This window comes from Hirundo rustica, chromosome 4, assembly GCF_015227805.2.
Source record: "Hirundo rustica isolate bHirRus1 chromosome 4, bHirRus1.pri.v3, whole genome shotgun sequence".
NCBI classification, from domain to species: domain Eukaryota; kingdom Metazoa; phylum Chordata; class Aves; order Passeriformes; family Hirundinidae; genus Hirundo; species Hirundo rustica.
In genome coordinates this window covers 36,250,972-36,270,950 of record NC_053453.1, presented here as the reverse complement: position 1 = coordinate 36,270,950, position 19,979 = coordinate 36,250,972, and the positions used below count along the sequence as shown (strand labels likewise).

The following is a 19,979-nucleotide window of genomic DNA, read 5'->3' as shown; positions in this document are numbered from 1 at the left end:
AATCAGTAGCCATCAGCATAGGGAACAGTACACAGACAATCACCTAAATCAATCAATTATTGCTCTCTACAAACATAACAGATGAGTGAAATTTGGCTAGAACTCTGACTGTGAGAACTCTGTGTGATGTTACTTTTCCCCACAAAGCAGAACAATAGTATAAAACTCCTATGCCACAGTTAATAGACTCGCCCCTGTGAGATTTCTCTTGCTGTCCTGAAGATCCCTGTAAATTGGCAGCAGAATTTTTCTCCAGTTCTAAGAATTATTCACTAGACATGCAGTAAGTACAGCTCCCTGTAACTATAATGAAATAAAAGTTAATATAACATGCGTTATAATGCCAAGTGCTCATCTCTGTCCACTTCCTTGTAACATGAGGAAGAGAGATATTCTAGTGGGAAAGAAAGGCAATATATGTTTTTATAATCTAAAAACCAGATTCAGATAACCTATAGGAGTCTATGGAACTCAGTGACAAGAGGTAAATTTTTAAACAGGAATGTATTAGCAAGAGGTGCACACACAAATAATGGGAGCAAATATTATTCTCTTTCTGTCTTCAGCATCCTTCCTTGGAAGCATCTTGTATTTTACACCTTTACAGAGAAAATCTTGTATAATTTGGGCTTCAGGTTTGGAGGTGAAAAAAATTTGCTCTTAATATTGAAAACTATTCTCTTTTATTATTCATTCTGCATAGACACACAAATTATTAAACTATAGCTTCAGCCTCTTTGGCAATTTCTGTACACTGTAAATTGCCATCTGGATGACAAATACTGTGGATGACAAATACCACAAAAGCTAACTCTAATACCTGTTTTCCTCATCTTAGAAAGGCTGTGTTCATTAAAAAGAATCATTATCTTAACAATACAGTATACTGAATAAAACCTCATAAGAAACATTGGAGTCAGGGTAAAGAATTTGATGTGCTCTTTTCTTCATTAATATAACCTCAGCTGCACCTCAGGATATTACTGTTCAACCATATCTCTGCTCTAATAGATGGGGAAAATATCCAACAATTCTCTCTGTCTCTGTTCTGATTTTTAGAGAAGAGCACAATTGCTGCAAATACAGTTATGGTGTTGCAGATCCATTATCGTTTTACAAAACCATCCATTGTGAGTAATAATTTCAAGTAACACTCAGAGGGTAGCACCTTGCAGTTGGGCTACTGTAAACATGCCAGATTTTGTAGTTTATTGCACAAACATGGGAACTTAATATGTTTACAGGAAGGGGCCTTGGATTTCCTGGCTAAAATACAGTAGCTTTGCATAGATTTGGAGGATAGATTTTTTTCCCTATTGTGCCGCGCTGAATATGCTTTCTGAATTCTTAATTTAAATCTTAGGGATTGTTTTAGGAAAATGTCAGTGTAATTGTTTGAAGCAAAGCTATGTGCCAACACAAAAGTACAAGCTGTGGAATAGTTTTGAGGTGATATCCTATCAGAAGGAATTTGCAAAGCACCAGGGACCAGCAAACTGGGTTTGAGGTGGGAGGCAGGAATTTTCATGCTCTGATCTGTCTCTTCTACAAACTCCTTAGAGCACTTTGGGCATGGCACATAAATCTCCAGACATACTCCTAACCACTGGATTGAGGATGGCGGGATGATGTGTGCATCAGAAGAGATGTAGCGACCATGAGAACCTTAACCTGAGGTGCAATAAAAGTCTAACTTGCTACTATTTGTTCACATCATTTAAGGAGAGTTAGAGGATACAATTACAACTCCCGCCAAACACTTTCTGAAAGACCTAAGAATACATTTCTCTCATTTGGCACCTATGTTCCATCTCAGTCTGTAAGATCGTAGAATCATAAAATGGCTTGGGTTGGAAGGGACTTCGAAGAAGATCTAGTTCCAGCCCCACTGCCAAGAGCTAGGACACCTTCCACTTGATCAGGTTGCTCAAAACCACATCCAACCTGACCAGGAACACCTCCAGGGGTGGGGCATCCACTTATAAATTCGATACACCCAGATACACTTGTAGCACTAAGTCTGTGTAGAAGAGATTCGTTTGTGTCCATGCTGCTACGCTCTCTTTGCCGCCGGAACAGCAGGGGCTGGATGCAGACTGCCTCCTGGGAATGGTTTGTGCACGCGCTCATTCCCCAGCAGTAAATTGCTTTGGAGAGCTCTTGTTGTCAAAGGCTGAAAACAAACCAGGGCTGCAATGATTGATATGTAGCACTGTCATTTAGTACCTAGGATTGTTTTCCTGGCACTGTGATTTTTTTTCAAGATGTAGCTTGCATATGAAGTGTGCAGTGGGTGTAGCAGCTGATACAAGGGGATCAATCCTGATACTAGGCAGTTGCTTATGGCCTTTTAGGTAATTGTCTTTTCAGTGCAGGGTCTCCCTAAAGCCCTGCATTGTGGCTTCCCTCCTCCTCAGCCATCTCAGCTAGCTGGAAAGCCACACTGATTGCTGGCACCTGCAGACTGGGTGAAGAGTAAAGTCAAGGACTGCAAACCTGGGCTACTGAGGTGGAAGAAACTACTCTAACTAATGGGGAACATGAGATGGGATCCAGCTTCAAGGGTCTCCTGCTCAATGCCCAATAGGTCTGTGTTGGCACGTGAATTAATCACTAGAAAGAGAATAATGCTGTGCCTCCAACCTGCATTTATGGAACATTTCTGTAAGTGCACAGTAACTCTAAAAACTTTCTGCAAGTGCCAGATCTTTGAGTGCATGAACGTCTGTTCTGTCCAACCCATTACAGACATCTTTGCTTATCGGCAGTGTAGGAAGAGGGCAGGAATGTGAATTGTCGCCTTTCTCTGGAGAGGAAGTGAACTCAGTCACCAGCCTAACAAAGACCCTCTAAACCCCATATTTTAACTATTTGACTCCTGACTGCTTGAGAAGCTGTTTTGGTTGTGTTTAGAGCTCTTTGAAGCAAAACACTGTGGGAGTTGTAATCTAAATAAATAAATGCTAATAACTATGTACCATTGCTCAAACTTACACCCACAGTCCATTTCCCCTTGTCTGTGGCACATCTTAAAATTATTTCAGTTAGTGTGGGTAGATGATAGGTTTTACTCCTATTTCCATTTCTGCTTTGAATTGCCCCACATCCCTTTTTTCTTCCCTTGTGAAGAAATAAGCTTTCCAAAGCACACGACTCTCACTTTTGGGAGTGGTTAATTTAGGCAAATTAGCCTACTGTTGTTTAGAGAAATTCTTCTGATGCAGCTTCATGGCCCTCTGCTCTCATGTACAGGGGAATGCTCCATTTAGCATATGCAGTCTCTGCCTACCCTTGGTTTTGCCTTTGTCCTCTGGGGTTTAGTCAGGAATTTTATAATAATTTTATTGTATTCCCAGGTCTCTTATCTGGCGTTTATTCTTGTTACTCCAGTTGCTACTGGTTTTAGCTTGTACACAGGAAACCGCAGTGCCAATCAGTGTCGTTCCCAAGGTGACAGGAAACCCTATTTGGTCGGATGTTGATTGTGCTTGTCTTTACGGCTCCACCCATCACATTTTCTTCCTTTTTGGCTTAAGTTAAGACAAATTAATCAGTGGCTGCCATCTGGTAGACAGTTTGGTGGGTTTGCAGTGATTTGTCCAGCTGATCTTTTGAAAAGTCACATAAGGGAAAATATCCATGTTAATATTTTAAGTGCTTCTTGAGCCTGGAATTTACAGGCATCAGTTTTGCCCAGAACACATGAGTAATCTGAGTTGTGTGAGTGATCCTCTTGTCTTTTTCAGAAGCGGTTTGGGGTCTTTACATGCTGTTTGGGTATCGGAGGGTTAAACTGATGCAGCTTTCCAGTGACTGATTTCTTTGGCTCCTCTCCGCCTCTAATTTGGTTCTGCACTTGACCATCCAGCCATGGTTTCTGTGACTGCTTCACCAGCTGTCCTACTGTTCAGGCAGAGTGGGACATCTGGGAAAGTGAGGAGATGCACATTAGCTGGACTTGAATGCTCTGAGCATCTTGTCTCAGCCCTTAGCAGGATGTGTCCATCTGTGACTTTTGCAACCTAATATATCAACTTTTTCACAATGGTAGGTTGGAAGTGCTGCGCTAAGGGACAAAAGCACCAGCTTCTTTATGAGATTGGTTGTAAGTGGGAAGTATCTTCTGAGCCCTTGACTAGTACCCACAAGTACTGGTTTCAGCAAAACAATATAGAAACAAGCATCCATATCAGATATACAGAGTTCTGATATTTAAAAGGAAGGTTGATTTTCACATTTAGTGTTTGTATAGAGATGTTTTCTTGAGTGTCCCCATTAATGTCTTTAAAAGACTAATGCTTCAAATTAAAACAAAAATATTCACCTTTCCTCTTGTTTTGGAATGCATTTATCTCTGTTCATGACATTTCTTTTATAGGGCAGCCTAAAGCTGAACTAAGTTCAACTCCCCTTAATTTAAAATATTAGGAACAGACAGAGAAAGCAGTTAAAGAAAACATCAAAGTGCCTCCAAAACTGCAATGTAAGATAGCCAAGTATTTCTTTGAATTGCAAGAAGCCATGTGCTAGAGAGTGCTTACATCCAGCTTATCTTGTAGCCATCAATTAACAGTCTAGGCCATGAATCTCTTATTTGAGTGCAATCATAATTAATTTTACTTCTATGCAGTGCTAGGAAAATCTTCAAAACTATGCAAGTTGACAAATCATACTACTTATTTTTTGAAAAATCCAGTTCTGGATATCCAGCAGAGACTATTGCATGGTCAGAGCTAGTATGTACAGAAAGCTTAATATTGTTAGCTAGCAGAAATGTCTCCTGTTTGCACTTTTGCTCAAAGAATACTGCATGTAAATCTGTGGGCTGGAGTATTTCTTAGCTCTTTCTGGAAATTCTCTTTAGCATTCTCTCAGTACCTGAGAGCCTTGGTCACAGATCAGGATCCCTCTGTTCAAGACTCCGTATGTACACAAAAATGCAATGTTCCTCTATCCAAGAGACTTACATTCTAGACATCAGAAAAGGTAGTAAATGCATACAGACACTCAAACATGCCTCAGGAAACAGAGAAGCAGAGATCATCATGGCAGAGATGAGGGTGCCCAAAGTATACCATGAGAGTGGCTCAGCCAAGCAAATACCACCCAGAGGCAGAGCTGATTCCCTGTGACACTGACATTTCAGCTAGGCTCTTGCTAGAGTTATTTGTCTGCTTTGATACCATCACATCCAAGCTGATGCACCCATTTGGTTAGGCTCTGAACCTTAGCTGTTTCCAAGACATTTCAGGAACTCTTCTTGTGATTTTCATACTGAGATAAATGAGACATTAATTGGTTAAGTGATCCAATATGGTATTGCAAATCAGTGCCTATTTTCATGAAATACCTTGGCTTTGAACTCTCTATTCATTTCTCTAACCAGGGGAGTCTATAAGAAGCTATAAAGGTGCTATTTCTTTCTGGGACAGGGGCTTTCCTTATGTTCTCTATCAAAGAATATACTTTGATGCTTAACAAAGAGAGTGTATTGTTATTAATTTATGGAATCTATAATTATCTTTGTTATGTTAATACTGTGATTTGATAACAGGAGCAAAACAGAACACAGCAACTTCAAATGACGGCTCAAATATGCGATAGGCATCAGAAAGGGAAGTGCTGTATATAATTCCCACACAGAAAAATGTCGTTAAGTACAATGCTTCTCTAGGGAATTCAGTCCCAGTGCTTCAGGATGACCAATGGCAGCTCCCTGGAAAACTGCTGCCAGCGAGAGATGGGGCTTGTGCTGGGCAGGAGGCAGCTGAGTTTTCTCCTCTGCCAGGGCTGATTCTTTTGCTTCCCACCATCCCCTGACAGTGGCATCTCCTGTTTCTGAGATGTCTCAAATCCTTTCTGAGTCATAAAAAATTCCCCTGGGAGACTGCTGCATAGTCCAGAGGCTTTCAGTTTCTTGTCCTGGATTTGATAGTGGATCTAAAAGCACAGTCATACAAGAGAAGAAAAACAATCAAAATGGCAGAAAACTACACAATGGTTAAAAAATGCAATTTGCATGGGCTTGTTTCACTTCAGACTCTGTTTAATTTGCTTGGCCTCAATAGATTTATAGACGTGTCTGGGAAGAGAGTTTGGCCCACAGAGCACAATACTGAATAGGCTTGCAAAAGAAGGCAGCATTGCGAAAAGCAGAAAGCTGGTATTGTAATTAATCCTCAAGTTAATCCTGTAGCTACAGAGAGTGTATTTTCAATTTACTGATAAGATTATAATAAAATAAATGTCTTCTGCTTCATCACAAGAATTTTCACAAATGTAGATGGTTTAAATACCCCTCTAGTCCCCATGTATAGTGTTCACTATTGCCCAGCTCCCAGCTACAGAGCTCATCATCCTGGGTCAGTGCAGAGGTCATAAGGTGGGCTAAGAACACTCTCTGAAGGAAAAGCTACAGAAGGGAAACACCCTTTGGTTCAGCACATTCCTAAAGTACATATTGCCAGAAGATGGAGAACATACTGAAAATTAGTAACAGTATTAATTAGGTAATCAACAATTCCTGCTTGCTTTGTTCTTGCATTTTTTCCCTAAACCTCCTCTTTCTATGGAAAACAGGATACTGGTCAACCTTTGGCTTTACAGAGTGTACCAAATTTATGTTCATATTTCTACATTACTACCTTCAGTGTACGTTACATTAAAGTAACATATATTGTACCATTTGTCATATGAAGCCCTGTATGTTGTGCTTGTGCTGAGGTAGATGGGGTGGCGGTCAGGTTGGGACTGATTTCAATTTATCTTTCAGGTATGACTTCTCTCCTTCTCTTTATTTCATAATTCCATGTGCATTTACAGGAATACTCCTTTTGCCAGGATACTCGCTTTTCCCTCCTTTATTCAAATTCATAGAAGTAAAGTTAAATCAAGCTGATTAAGTTTCTAAATGTTGTGAATCCTCTGCTAATAGAGGGCTGTGAATCTGAAGCAATTCTTATTATTCCACTCCAAAATTTTTAATCTCTTTGGACTCATTGATGGTATGTATGAGAAAGAGTAGATCAGAAGCCTTCTCTCTGGCCTTCATGTCTGGGCACAGGTACAGATGCATTTCCCTGTTCTAGAGCCCTGTCAATGCAGCCCCCTATAGGAATGTCTTTCATAAAGGCAGACAGTCCATGGCCATGGACTTCAAGGGATCTGCTGAGCTCTGTAGAAGAGAGCTCCAGATCACTTATCTGTCAGTTCCTCATCAACTGTTCAGCCCTAAATGGGACTGCACAGCTTGGCAATATCTCTTTTAAAGGCCTACCTAACCTCTGAAGTGCAAGATAAAATACACCTTGGCATGCAGACATTTGCAGCTGTCTTAAAAGCATTTAAACATTGCTTTGTTTCAAATTGCAAGCCTGAATGGATTTCCTAAACTTTATTTTCAAAGGGAATGCAGACACTTTTCACATTAATAAACTTGTTTGAGCAAGCCTTCCCATAGAAAGCAAGGCTGGAAAGCCAGATTATGAAAGTGGGGAAAAAAAAAAAAAAAAAAAAGAAAAAAAAAAAAAAAAAAAAAAAAAAAAAAAAAAAAAAAAAAGCTTAGGTGTCTGGTCTGGAAACTTTAGAAGCAGCTAAAGGGGAGATCTAAGAGCACATATATGCATCCTGTCTCTAAGAGCTTAAATCCCATCAATTCATTGTACAGCTTAGGTCATTAGTCACCCGGAAATGGAATTATGTTCCAAAGTGGATGTGCTACAAGGATCTGGGGTCTGTAGAGACAGTGGAGCTGTTCTGCTCGGCTCCCTTTGGAAACGTCCATAGGTGGCGCAGCCCTGTTGAGCAACATTGTGGTCGGAGGTTTTGCGTTCATCAGAAACTGCTGCTATTCAGTAATTTCTTCAAAGTGCACTAACAATTCATTTGTCTGCTTAGAAATCTTCCGTGTGACACTTGCAGTAAAGATAATGAGGACCAAGTCAAATAAACAAGGAATGTGCTTTTTTATTATCTTAAGGTTGACAGGGTGTAGTAAATGCCTCTTTTCCCAGATGTTCCTTCCTGTCTTTCCCAAATGGCGAACTCACCAGGAAAGAACTCATTGTACTGATTAGTCTTCAAGTCACAATAAAAAAAATAATTTTCTCCTACTGATACTGTCTGAAGATACTGCCCATTTACATTAAGAATATTTGTGTCCATGTCTTTTTCCAGGTCAGCTGGTTTTGGTTAAAGTATCAAAAGAGTATTGAGGGACATTAATGTGCAAATAGATTATAAATTTGTGTGTTTGGATGTAAGGGTTGTAGATTATATTCCTTACATGAGCAGCAGTTGCAGGATGGAAGTAGAATTTGTGCTTAAGAGATTAATTATTATGGAATACATGAAGCTAAATTGACTTACCTAAGGCTCCTTTTGCAATAAAAAACCAAACCAACTCTTTTTGTTTTTCATCTAAAAGATGAAAAATCTTAGATAAATTTTTCATTTATTTGATTATAGACCAACTGCATAGCAGAAAATGACAGTTAAATAGTCTTAAAATGCCTCTTCCTTGAAGCTATTGCTGTAGTGTTCCACCTCTCCATCCTCACTGATTAGATCAGTTTTCCTAGATAGGCTGTTCTCTGTATAATGCAGACAAGCACCCTCTGGGCATGATGTAGTGCTCAGCAAAGAAGTGAGCCTTGCATGTTCTGGGAAAAGTAATCTGGCTTTGCACCTGGATAAGAGATCTAATTTGGCAATGGTGGTACATAGCTACAGCTCCTCCAAGGTCTCACAGAGATACTTATGAACTGGAAGCATAGAGAGGAAACTTATACCAGTATGACAAAAATATTTTACAAATTGCTTTTTTTTTCCTTAATTTTTAAGGAAAATATACAGCAGACAAAATACATGGGGGTTTTTTAACAGTCCTTGCTGTCTTACCCTAAATAAGTGCATTATCTGAGCTCCTTAAGTTGTGGATTTATTTAATATGTGCAGCCCTAGAAGTCAATTAGTATTACTCCCCATTCTCTTTTCCTTCTTCCTATTCCTTTAACTCCTTTTCCTTATATTCATTGTAGCACTGTTTAAATTAGCATGTGCATTAATCAGAGAGAGAACAGGTCATCCAGTAGGTTTGTGCAGTGAGGCCTCCCATACAAAATAGAGCAATGTTGCAATGCAAGCAGATAAGAATAGTAATAAACAAGACTGAATTCAATTAAAGCTCTGCCATCTAAAGAAAATTAACCACAAATTGGTAAACATTTGTTTAGCTCTTGGAATAAACAGCTCAAATAAGCACAACAAATTAGCATCTTCATTTATTTTTACTTCTGAACATTTAACTCAATTTTGAGTCATGCTGCAGACAGATATATGTGACTATGGAGCAGAAACAGAGCTTTATGTTGCCATTCAAATTTTATTGCGTGACAAAATGCAATTTGATTGTAGAAATAATCTACAGGAAAAGATGGGAGACTGTTTAAGCTTTGCATTTTTGAACAGTCAGTTCCCGTGGCTGAGCAGCATTGCCTTATCGAGGGCAGAACAGGAGTGAATTGGCAGAACATTAGAAAGCCTGATTAAATGAGGGAAAATTGAAACTACACTCGTGTCAGCTGTTTTCCTCTACAGGATATTGAGCCATTCCTGTCCTAACCAGATACTGATTGCTTAAAACTTAATCCAGAAGTACTTGTCAAAACTGTTTCCTCAGCTCGTTTTGACCTGCTGAGCTGTGAGTAGATCCTGAGAATTGTTTGCAATTTAGCATTAGATGCATTGGCCTCCTCTTGCTCGTGGCTGTGGGAACAAGATCAGACCTCTGGAGAGAACACGAAATGCCTCCAGTTCTCGAAAAAGCTATTTAAACTTCATAGCTGAGACTCCAGATCCGTTTCTGTGGTCTCAGAGAGAGATGAATTTTGCTGCCAGGAGACATCTTGTAGCAGGAAGGAGTGGAAGTTTTGTTTCAGCCATATATCCCTCTTCTTCTTTCAGTAGGTACACGGCTTACTGTCATTTCCAGACCCCTTCCTCAGAGTCAGAAAACATCAGTGTTAAGAGTGACAAATAGAGAAAAATAAAAATACAACACTGGAATACTGTGAGGAGAGCTGTGTGACAGAGCAAACAGAAATAGCAGATATTCTTCCCAAGAAGATGCATACTTCATATTATTGCCTTTTTTAGAGTCCTAAGCTTAAATATATTCCATCTATGGCTTTCAGGTGATAGGTATTAACTTTAGTGCTATATCCAATTAGCCTCTGTAAATGAGGTCCTTGGTTTGGTGAGATGGGGCTGTTCATACCGATGGCTACAGGATTTGTCTCAGGTGCAGATATTTGCAAGACAGAGTAGAAATAATATAAATATCAGTGATATTAACCATTTAATTGTTAATCATCTGTGTGGAAAATTGGGCTAATATCTACTTATCTGTCTAGGATCTCTTCTCTGGAGAGGAAAAATCAGAGCCAGAGGAATGTTTATCTGTGAGAGGAATAAGGTTTTGGAAATGAGGCTAGGAATCCATAAGAAAAGAGAGGTTTAATGTTCCTGTGCTTGATAAGAAGTCAGTAGGTAATTAGTGGTGATTTAAGTAGCGCTGGTATGTCAGGGGATAGCAGGAGAGTGGGGAAAGTCATGTTTTGACCTACTGCACACCCATGTGCTGAAGGTGGAATTAAGGTCCTGATTTTTTTATTTTTATGCATAATAAAGTGGCTGCAAAATAACCAGATGAACTAAGCAGACTAGATCCTTCAGGGAATCAGGTTCTATCAATTTAGACTGGTTATAATGCAAAGTAAATTCTTGTTTGGCCTTGTTAGTTGGTTGAACTCAGCTTCTGATTTTTGAGTATTTCAGTCTGGGGTGTGATACAGCTTTGGTTTGTTGATAATGTCAATAACCTTGGGTCAGAGGGGTTCCTAAAAGCCACAGCTCTTGTTCCAGTGAAACCCAGACTTGTTAGCAGGTAAAGCAGAGAGCATTTGGGAAACTGAGTTTTCATCATGGGTCTGCCAAGCATGGCATCTGTATATGAGTGCTTCATAAGGCACCTCAGAGTGTAAAAATTAAAGGTACGGTATGTGCAATAAATACTACGTGCAAATATTTATGCGTTAGGATGACATTCACGTACTTAGGTAAAGATTTTTAATTCATGATTTTCTCAAACTAATACAGATGGTATTGATTAACCATTGTGGAAAGTAAGAGTAAAGAGGATAATTACATTCATGTGTATGGTATATTGTCAGAACTCATAGAGTTTTTCATCAGAATATTCTTCAATATGTGCTGCAGCACAACAGAAAATTAAAACTTATGAGCTCTATATTTCCAAGGAAAGAATGTAGATGTAAGAAAAATGAATCTTCATATTTCAAATTGGGATGGTCAATAATGGATTTTTATTGTATTCTTAGAAGTCTTGTTTGAGATAGTATACTGATGCTCAGAAGAAAATCAAGAGATACCCATTAATGTAACCATACTTTCATTCAGCCCTACTTCCCCAAGATATCCAGTAATATCAGCAGCACATGGTGGATATATATTTCAGGCTAGCAAATACACAGCGAGAATCATATATATGGATTTTGGTAAAATAGAGAAATTGTCTTTATGTGTTAGAAGCTACTGTTTAATAGTACTGTGAATGTTACTTTAACACTTACCAAATTATTGCTTCAATGAGTCATCTCTTAACCTTCTCAGGACTGTCTGTAATGGATATTACAAATCTTCATTTGTGAAAAGATGTCTCAGTTGTTTATTAGATGATCCATATTACTATTTGCCCAAGGCAGGAAGAAAACAGCAATATCTTCAGTCATTTGAAAAGTTTATTTTAACCTCTCTGTACTTCTACTTTTCCTTTTTTCAATGCTGATTTTTCTTGATGAAGTCACAGTTTCCTATCTTTATTTCTTTTCTATTGGTACAGAGGACTAATAACAATTCTAAATTCTTTTTTACTTAACTGTACTTTTCACACTTCACTGGAGTTTTACATATCACTTTAGTTCCTCTACACGATCATGTTTTCTCTCAGCTATTTTGCTAAAAGTAGAAAGAAAGCTGAGAACTGTATTTTTTCCATTGTTCTTTTTTCCAACTATACTTTTTTTTTTTCCTTTGAATTGCTCTACTGAAACATAAAACTAGATAGGCAGGTGAAGCCTGGCAGCAGTAAGGGAGTGAGTGCTGGAAAGTGTGTGCCTAGCTGTGCTTTCCCAGTGCAGTTACAGCAGTGCAAACCCCACCTGCACTCCATGCACTTGCTGATGAGATGGACCTGCGAGGTGAGAGACTCAGGACACATGTCTAAGCCTAATCTGTGAACACCAAAGAAACAAAAGGTACAGGGGAATTGTGGTGTTTTTCTGACGTGGCTCTCTCTCTCTCCTGGAGTCCCGGCTCCATTTTTGCCTCGGCTAGCTTGAGAGAGAAACCACAGCTGGAAGGATTTTTTTCCTCAGGGCCTTAAAGATCCCAGAGGCTGCAAACCTTTTTCTTTAGAGAGAGCAGGTCCTCGTTGATGGCAAAAGGAAAGAGTCTGCCCTTGGTCCAGGGGGAATCACGGCTTTATTCTGGGGTCCTGCCACTGCAGGGTCTGGAGCTCAGTCCAGTCCCAAGAGCGAAGAGAGAGATCCATGTGCTCTCCTTGCTTTTATCCAAGGGGAAGGGGCTAGAGGCAGGGACAAGCCACCACCCAATGAGGGATATGGTGGGAGTGGAACAGAGTTGGGTTACCTTCCAATGTGGGGCAATGGGAGGGGAGAAGGAGCAGGGACAAATCTTGTGATACATGGTGGTACAGAAGAAACCATTACAAAACCCAGTATAAAAATGAAATACAATATAAACCCAAATAACACACTACAACATTTTTCTCTTCAGTAAAACACAAGAAGAGTAGCCCTGTGGAATTTTCCCTGGTACAAGCAGGATTTGAGGACCCAAAGCAAACTCTCTCCCCAGCAACTGCATCCAGCTGTACCATTCATGCTAATTGATGGCTTTCTTCACCCACACACCTGACCCAGCTTGTCAGAGGGCAATGACTCCTAGAGGGCAGCAGCCATCACCACTGCTTCCAAAACCACTAGAGAGAGAATGAGAAGCCAAGGCTCAGGAATCTGGGTGTCGCATTTTTCAGGAGTGCTGAATAAATATGGGAATGTGTATTTAAATAAATTATTCATCTCAAATAAACAACTTGGAAAATGTGTAGGGCAATTGGATTTTCATAATCTCCATCTATGGTTTAATTTTAGGGTCAGGGGAGACCTGGAAATGACCTCACTAATGTTTAGTAGGGCTTTAGTAACCTGGTGGCCCTCCAAGGTGGACAGGTGGAGCTTCCTTTCGAGAATTTTCAAACAAACATTGCTTTTAAAATTTTTTTTTTGTCATGCCTTGTAATAAAATCCACCCCTATAAATGTATTATTTAAAATACTCTAGTGAATTCTCATCAGTGGACTTGTTCCTATTATCCAACTGAAAAGAGATCTGTGAGTATGCAGTAAGACCCCCCTCTGGGAATCCAGACAATACACAGACACAAGTGGTTTCCTGATTGCACTTATTCACGTACCCTGTGATGAGGTGGCTGTCCCAGCTGGTGAAACTTCGGAAGAGTTAGTCTCCTGACAATTTTAATATTATGTTGTCACAAATGTTTACAATTCCTCAGATTCCTCACATGGTACTCTTCCCTATCAAGACACAACCTCGAGAGGATGCTGGGGTAGGTGTATCATAACAAAATCTTCTCTTATTTGGCCCAGACTATTCACATGGGGAACATAAAGAATATAAAGTTATTTAAAAGGGAAAAAAAAAAAAAAGTTTGGCCAGGAGAAGTAAGGGAAAATCCATGTGTATGGGTCCCTTACTCTAATTTGAAGTGGAAAAATACCAGTTAGGAGATACCCACATACATACATACCTACACATATATATAGATATATATAATGTATCTCCAAGTAAAATGAGTCTGACTTGAAGTGTCACTGGTCTGATTGGGATTTCCTTATTCAAAACTTAATGTAGGTAAGCGATAAATACCAAAAATGGGCTTTGTTTTAGGTGGTACGTCCTTGTTGCTGGCCTTGTGCATTCTCTCCTAGTAAGGTGGAAAAAGGTGAGCTCAATAGGTAACCTCTTTTTATCCAGGTAGTAAAAGAGAATTCTTGCTTTCTATTCTTCAACAGAGAGTGAAGAATTTAAGTATTAGAAGAACATTGGGAATCCAAAGAGTCTAGAGGAGGACCTGAAACTATAAGCATCTTCTACTAGAACATGATGGTTCAGGCCCTCCCTCCTCTTTCAAGAAAATGAAAAATGTTCTGTTTCCAGCCCTGTTCCTCAGCATAAAGAATGCAATAAAGAAGTCTGTGTGATTAATGCTTATATTGGTTATAACATTTCTAATATATATATATGCAATATTTAATTAATTTTATTAATTGAAGACTATATCTTCAAAAGGATTATTTGAGATACACATATTTATGGAAGAATTACCTCTAGAACTGTGATCTATTGTTTGTCCTCTTATGAACTTCTAAGAAGATTCCTTTATATTCAGATTTTTTTCAATGTGTACCTTTTAATGCATTAAAGATGGTTCTTCTTTCCAAAGTAAGACCAGTGTTCATCATTAATCCCCATAAATGGTAAAAACTGTAAACTCACAGTTATAATTAGATCAGGTATATTTTTTGTTGTTGTTAAAAAGGAAATCACCCTGTTGCCAAGACTGTCAGTTATAACAATGTAACAGCCAAAGAAAATATTAACAATTTCACTTTGTTACTGGACAATGGGAATACTTTTCCTCTATATTAGGAAATCCCACTAGGCTCTCCCAGAAGAATGTCTGAATCTAAATTGCTACCCATTTCTCAACCAAAGGTAGCCTAAACAGATCTGGAGAGATTCATTGCACAGCTCTTCTGTGGATTTCTGGATGGTTTTCAAAAGATTGGATTTGCAATATATGCACTCAGAGCCACTTGTTTGAGGGACTGCCTTTTTCCATGGAATAAACTGCTAGTCATGGTCAGAAGAAACATGTGACAGAGAGGATGTTTTCCTTGAGAAGTGGTGTGGAGCTAGGAACTGATTTCCCCCCCCAGTCTGGGGCAGTCCCCAGGGAAATGGGATGGGCATATGAGCCAGCACCCCCTGCAGGATCCAGCTGAGAGCAGCCATCATGGTGTGCTCACTTCCCAGACTATCACTGGATTTGGGTGTGAGTGCTGGTACTGCTGACTGGGAGAGACTTGAGACAATCTTATGTTTGTGTATATCCAAGCATGATAGAGTGACTGAAAGTTCAAAGAACTTCCTTGTAAGCACACCGTAATGGGGAGACAATGATGTGAAGAGGTAGGAATCAAACTGGTGTTCTCATATCTCTGTAAGTGCATAGCTTCTTGGTAAATGTTAAATGAGCTGGGCATCTGAAGTCCAGCTCAGCAAGCGGAATCTGTCAGTCTTATAGGACTGATTGCTGCTTAGTTAACACAAAATCTTTGATAAATGCTTATAAATTTGTGTTTAGTCATCACAATTTGCAGATCATGGATTTTTTGCAATCAATATGCCTAAAGTCAGGGGTCTAGTAGGTAATGTTTGATTGATGGTTTGAAAATGCAAAAAAAAAAAAAAAAAAAAGCTAGTTTTCTTAAGCGCTGTTTTGAGAAAGCACCCAAAAGAATAGAACTCAGACCAAGCCCCATACAAATGTGGTATTTGTATTTGTATTTCCTTGGCTCGAAGTTCTTACTGAATCCAACTTTATTTTCCTGTAGAAATGGAACTTATGAATTTTATTGTCCTGTAAGAGATGTTAGGCATTTCCAAATAGCCCCTTTTAAGTCTATGACCATTCCGTCTCCTCAGACACAGATCCTTTACTGTGGTTTATTGCCTCTCTCTTCCCTTCTGTCTAACATGAGACATTGACTACTGTCTTGGTAGTTACAATGTTTACACTGCCTTTCACTTATTTCTGCCATTTTAATCAAATTTTTCCACTCCATTATGTATATTTAATTTCAGTAAATTCTTAGACATTCACCTGACATAACTATGAATTTATTTCACACTGTTATGTGTATCAGTTAGAAGTATATTCCCTGTGCTTTTTTCTGTGAAATATTTCTTCCTTACCAAGATACCATATTCACATTCAACATTCATTGCAATAAATTAGCATATAAAGAGCTGTTTCTCCTTCTTAGAATAATTCAAATAGTTGACCGTAGCGCACAATCTAACATTGATTGTTAGACTGAAGAAGTAGGATGTACTTTGTTTTCCATCTGCTTGGTGGTATCAGTGAAACTAGTCTTGCAGTCTTTGCATGCCCAAATCCACCACTGACTATAGAGAAAGTCAGGGTGCATAAATAACTCAGGATCAGCTTCATGAGTATGGGATTTACAGTAACACAGATCTCATATAACCATTTGAATTATCTTCTAATGCAGACGAGGATCCAATGTCTCACTGACTTTGGATATGAGCGGCTTGGGAAGTGTTGAACCTTTCGTCACTGTGCCAACCCCACGTGAAAAAGTAGCGATGGAATACCTGCAGTCAGCTGGCCGCGTCCTGACACGGCAGCAGCTTCGAGACACAGTTGCATGTTCTCATTTGCTTCAAACAGAATTCATGGTGAGTTTAACAACACGCTTGAAATGAGGATTTTTGACATAAGTGGCATAACAGAAACTGTGGGGAAAAAATAATCAGGCAACACTTTAATGTCAAGGTACAAATCATTTCCAAAGGGTAGATTAGATAGTTTCACGTTTTATGTTTGCACACTGTTGTAGTGCGTTAATTGGGTTTATATTCTATTTCATTTTTATATTGGGTTTTGTAATGTTTCTTCTGTTTCCCTGGAAACTGTATCACGTGGTTTGTCCCTGCTCCTCTGCCCCGCCCATCCCCCCACACTGGAATGTAACCCAACTCTGTTCCATTCCCACTTTGTCCCTGATTGGGTAGTGGTTTGTCCCTGCCTCTAGGCCCGTCCCCCTGGGGAAAGAGCCGTCAGATGGGCAGAGGCTCGCTCTCTTCCACCGGGGAACGGGGATTGGACGGAGCTCCGGATTCTGGAGGGGCAGGACCCCAGAATAAAGCCCTGATCCCCCCCAGACAAAGAGCAGACTCTTTCCTTTTGCCATCGATGGATGCCTGCTCTCTCCAAATGAGAAGGTTTGCCTCTGGGTAGCTTTAAGGCCCCAGAAAGAAGATTCCTTCTGAAGTGGTTTCTCTCTCAAGCTAGCTGAAATGGAGCATGGGCTCCGAGGGAGAGAGAGAGCCGCTACAGTGCACTAAAGACAGATAAGTCAGTCAGTTTTGTCCATGGATAATACAGATTCCTCTTGGTTTGAAGTCCCATCATAGATGGGCTAAGTATTATAATAGAGCTACAGTGCAAACAGTCAGAACTGTAACACTGTGACAGTTTCAAAGAGATCATAAAGGCTATGATGAAAACACAGTAATAATTGAAGATTTTGTTTATTCCCATGTAAGCACCATGTATGTTTGCAATTTGAACACTAGATTTTTAGTCACTGTAAATTTTTTTTTGGCGCAAATGGGGCACCCAGACACCCTGTCCAAAAGGGACTTTTTTTTTCCCAATGTCCAAAATACCTTTAAGAAGCATACCATACAGCATCCAAATATACTCAAGACAAAGAAACCTGAAGTGTTTTACAAGTGTATATATTAGTAAAAAAGGTAAGAACCTAAAATGAAGAAAACAGCCAGGTGCAAAAAAGTCAGAGCAGAAGAACTCAGTCAAGGAAAACATATTACTTAAAGAAGACCTGAAAAAGTCTGATATTGCAAAACATTCAAATGAAAAAGCTGTCAGAAAAAAAGGAGGTGCTTTTTAAAAGGGAAATAGAGAAGAGCATAAACTGATGCTGCTTGAATGTGAAAGCTGACTAAGGCAGGGCAAAAAAGGTTTTGAATTTGAAAAAATCATAACTTCATGTTTAAACAGATCAAAAGCATGATGCTTACTAAAGAATACAAAGATCAATTGATGGTCAAAGTGGTAGAAAAGTGATTTGGGGGATTTGAACCAGTAGGTGAGAAGTGACTCCATTATTTGCATCTGCATTGACCATAGAAGAACTTAGGAATGTCCTACATCTGTAACAGGGCCAGGTTCGAGCAGGATACTAGAGGTTCCATCTGATATTGAAGCATCAGTGGAAGGAATTCTATAACAAATCAATAAAATTAATAAAAGTAAGCTAGTAGTCATCCAGGAATCCTAAAGGAGTCCATACATGCACTTACTGATGTATTAACTGGAGAGATATAATGTAGTGGTTGTGCTTCAGCAGCTGAGGAATCAGAGGGCCAGAGGTAGCAGGTTTTCAGAAGGGTTCCAGAATTGATCCAGAGAACTGTATGTCTAGAAATCTGATATCTAAAACAGAAAAATTGGAAGGAATTAAAATTAAACATGCCAGAACACGTGATCCCTTAGGTTTCATTTTGTTTCCAATTTGTGCATGTGAATCAATAGATGATAAGTGTCATCTTACACTAAAAATTGCTTTTCATTATGAATAATTGCATGCTATGGAGCAGCCCTTTTACTTACCTTTAAAATGCAAAGTTTAAAGTGAAAGTCATTTACTTAAGAAAAGTAAATCCCTCAGTTCTTCTACCAAAACGTGGACAGATAGTGTATACAGAAAAAATTACAATCCTCCCACACACTTTTATCACCAGTTTTGCCATAGGTTCTCTGCCATTCTGCTGCTTAGGCAGGCAAGTCAGAGGAAATAACTTCATCATGCTTAAGCCCCCATGTTAGGAGACAGTTTGTACAGACAAATTGGAACCTCATAGAATCCTATTTACCCAAATCGTCTCACACAGCAGTTGTACTGTCCTTGGGGAGACAGAGTCACATTTTATTTGTCCCTCAGCGGGGCACAACATGGCTTTGGCGATTCAGTGTTTCCACAGAATTTTGTTGAAAAGGTCATGACATATCTATTCTCTTTTTAAACATCCCAAAAAAAGTGTTTTAAGACGAAGCTGTTGAACAGTCTCTGTTTACTATGTTCCTTGCTGCAGATAATAGCTCAGGTAGAAACTTGAGGCATGCAAAGGATGCAGTATATAACCCTCAGCCATTCTACTCACACAGCTCATTATAACTAGCTGAAGAAATACAGTAAGGCAGTCTCCTGGAATTATTAGCTCTCATGAAAAACTTCCAAATGTGAGAAAAGTGGAGAAAGGTTCGACGTTTTCAGTGGAAAATTAAAACAGGAGCAGTTTCAGGTTATTTTTAGTTCTTCATATTCTTTTTTTCATTAACAATTAAAGGGACATTACTTAATTAAAGGGTATATTTCGTTGAGAGACTATACCTGATTTGCAAGGAGGAAGAAACATAATTTGCCCGGCATATATGTTTCTTTTAGTAACCTGAGGTGCTACTCTTCAAAGGACAAAATATGTAAAGTTGGTGACAGAAGATAAAATTCATTCCCAAAACATCCAAATGTCAAGATAAAGTCCTGCATGGGAAAGTGCCTGATCATTAAATCTATAAAATTAGGTCCTCATAAAAATGGAGGGATAGGTATAATGACTACCTGCCTGAATTTTCCTAAATGTTGCCACATTTTCTTGAATGCTTTCAGAGATCCTAATCATACCTCTTCAAGTGAATGAGCAGCATTTAAAACTTTATGTGATCCAGAATAGCTGCTATTAGAAGGTATCACTCAGAGAGGGAAACCAGCCCATGAGCAACATGCATATGCATCTATAATTGCATGCAAGTGACTGAGCACAGGAAAGTGTGCAGTTCATGTATTATTTGCAATTATTTAATTAAATAAATTTGTGTAATAAAAAAATTTTATATATATGTTGCCTATACAGCTACAGAGTTTGTATACTATTTTGCATATGTTCCTGCTATTTGCAGTCTGC

The 19,979-nt window shown here is 39.1% G+C and overlaps 1 protein-coding gene across 1 annotated transcript in view; it reads left to right on the top strand.

Moving 5' to 3' along the window:
• PTPRR (protein tyrosine phosphatase receptor type R) overlaps window positions 1–19,979 on the top strand; it is a 139,427-nt gene that overhangs the window by 91,819 nt on the left and 27,629 nt on the right. Inside the window, exon 7 of the mRNA XM_040063343.2 lies at window positions 16,481–16,667. Within this exon, the coding sequence (XP_039919277.1) occupies window positions 16,481–16,667 (187 nt within the window). The remainder of the gene's footprint in view (window positions 1–16,480; window positions 16,668–19,979) is intronic.